Source organism: Mandrillus leucophaeus, unplaced genomic scaffold, assembly GCF_000951045.1.
Source record: "Mandrillus leucophaeus isolate KB7577 unplaced genomic scaffold, Mleu.le_1.0 Scaffold8, whole genome shotgun sequence".
Classification (NCBI taxonomy): domain Eukaryota; kingdom Metazoa; phylum Chordata; class Mammalia; order Primates; family Cercopithecidae; genus Mandrillus; species Mandrillus leucophaeus.
The window spans coordinates 3650682-3652668 of record NW_012108696.1 but is presented as its reverse complement, the minus strand read 5'-3'; the positions used below and the strand labels follow the sequence as shown (position 1 = coordinate 3652668).

Genomic DNA, 1987 nt, shown 5'->3' with positions numbered 1-1987 from the left:
CAGGAAAATGGCGTGAACCCAGGAGGCGGAGGTTGCAGTGAGCCGAGATCGTGCCACCACACTCCAGCTTGGGTGACAGAGCGAGACTCCCTTTCAAAAACAAAGAAAGAACAAAAAACGAAAAAATGGTGAATACATACCACTTCCTGCTATGTTACACTATACTTTATTTGAAGACAAGGGGTCGGGACCCTGTGGACCGGCCTCAGTGGTCAGACCTGCCTCCGTTAAGAACTGCGGTGGCGTCCCATGGGCTCTGAGCCTGTCCTGGCTGTGGCCGAGGCCCTGAACTGGCAGACCGTCTTGCATCTCCCATACAGCTGTGCCACAAAGCTCGTCATCCTGCGGCCACGTGCTGTGCGTAGCAGCCTGGGGATCATGTAGGCCAGCCACACGGACCCCAGGATGCTGGAGATGAGCAGTACCATGACGACCCCGGCAGAGACCAGCTGCACGGGGAACGCTCCATACACGTAGATGCTAAAGACGGTCTCCAGTTGACAGTAGCTGCAGGGGGGTGGGGGATACAGGGAGAGGCCATTGGGCATTGCCTTTGGGGGACTTTGCCTTGTGTCTGGCAAAGGTGTTCAGACCCACAGGAGGGAAAGCCAGGCCCACAGCAGTGACCGGGTATACCCACTTCTGTTTCCATCCCATCCACTATGACTTTTTTTTTTTTTTTTTGAGTCTGAGTCTCTCTCTGTCGCCCAGGCTGGAGTGCAGTGGCATGATCTCGGCTCACTGCAACCTCCGCCTCCTGAATTCAAGCAATTCTCCTGCCTCAGCCTCCCAAGTAGCTGGAATTGCAGGCACCTGCCACCATGCTTGGCTAATTTTTGTGTTTTCAGTAGAGATGGGGTTTCACCATGTTGTTGGCTGGTCTCAAACTCCTGACCTCTAGTGATCCGCCTGCCTCCGCCTCCCAAAATGCTGGGATTACAGGTGTGAGCCACTGCACTCAGCCCACTTTGACTTTTATGGGGTTTGGTTTTGTTTTGTTTTTTGAGACGGTGGAATCTGGCTCTGTTACCCAGGCTGGAGGGCAGTGGTGCAATCTCAGCCCACTACAACCTCTGCCTCCCAGGTTCAAGCGATTCTCTTGCCTCAGCCTCCCGAGTAGCTGGGATTACAGGCGCCCACAATCACACCTGGCTAATTTTTAGTAGAGACGGAGTTTCTCCATGTTGGCCAGGCTTGCTCGAACTCCTGACTTTAAGTGATCCACCTGTCCTGGCCTCCCAAAGTGCTGGGATTACTGGCATGAGCCATTGCGCCTGGCCAACTTTTATGGGTTCTGAGTCTGCCATCCTCTCTGTGCCCTCTGGCAGCTGTCACCAGGGTCCCCATTCTCCCCAAAAGCCCAGACTCTGGCTAGAAAGGGTAGAAGGGGCAAACTAAATGGTCCATCAACAGCGGGGAAGTGGTGGATAACAGTGGAGGCTAGGTCAGGGCAGGAAAGGTTCAGGGGTATCACAGAACCCACAACGGGGAGGGGGACAGTGCAGGCCACGTGGTGCAGGGAGCAGATGCGGCAGGGGAGAGTCCCACGCCTCTCTCCTCTCTCCTGTGGACATCCTCACCCTACCCAGTGCCTTCCACCTGCTGCCACCCCAGAGCTGATCCTCCTAGGCTGGGGCCTCTAGGGAAGGCAGGACCTCCACGTGTTTTTTTTTTTTCAGGGGGTGAACTTTCATCCTTCTGGAGAGGGCAGGTGATGGGTGACAATGACTTCTAGCAGGGGTGAGGATATGAGGAAGATGCCACCTGGTGTCCCCCTCCCGAAGGGACACGCTGATCCACATGGCATGGCTTAGATGTGGCTTTATAATCTCCTGAGCACCTGTCAGTGCTAAATATTTAACAGCTGGCTCTCAGAGGGGAAAGCCCTCCTGGGTAGTGTCTACCGATTCCTGAGGTGTAAATATTTCCACTGTGGTTGATTCCAAGCCACCGACGTGCAATTGACCCATGGAAGATTCCTGAATTT

At 54.5% G+C, this 1987-nt stretch overlaps 1 protein-coding gene across 1 annotated transcript in view; it reads right to left on the bottom strand.

Annotated features, from left to right (window-relative positions):
- Window positions 1-150: 150 nt before the first annotated feature.
- CATSPERD (catsper channel auxiliary subunit delta) overlaps window positions 151-1987 on the bottom strand; it is a 59770-nt gene continuing 57933 nt past the window's right edge. The window contains exon 12 of the mRNA XM_011967477.1: window positions 151-507. Within this exon, the coding sequence (XP_011822867.1) occupies window positions 228-507 (280 nt within the window). The 3' untranslated portion in view covers window positions 151-227. The remainder of the gene's footprint in view (window positions 508-1987) is intronic.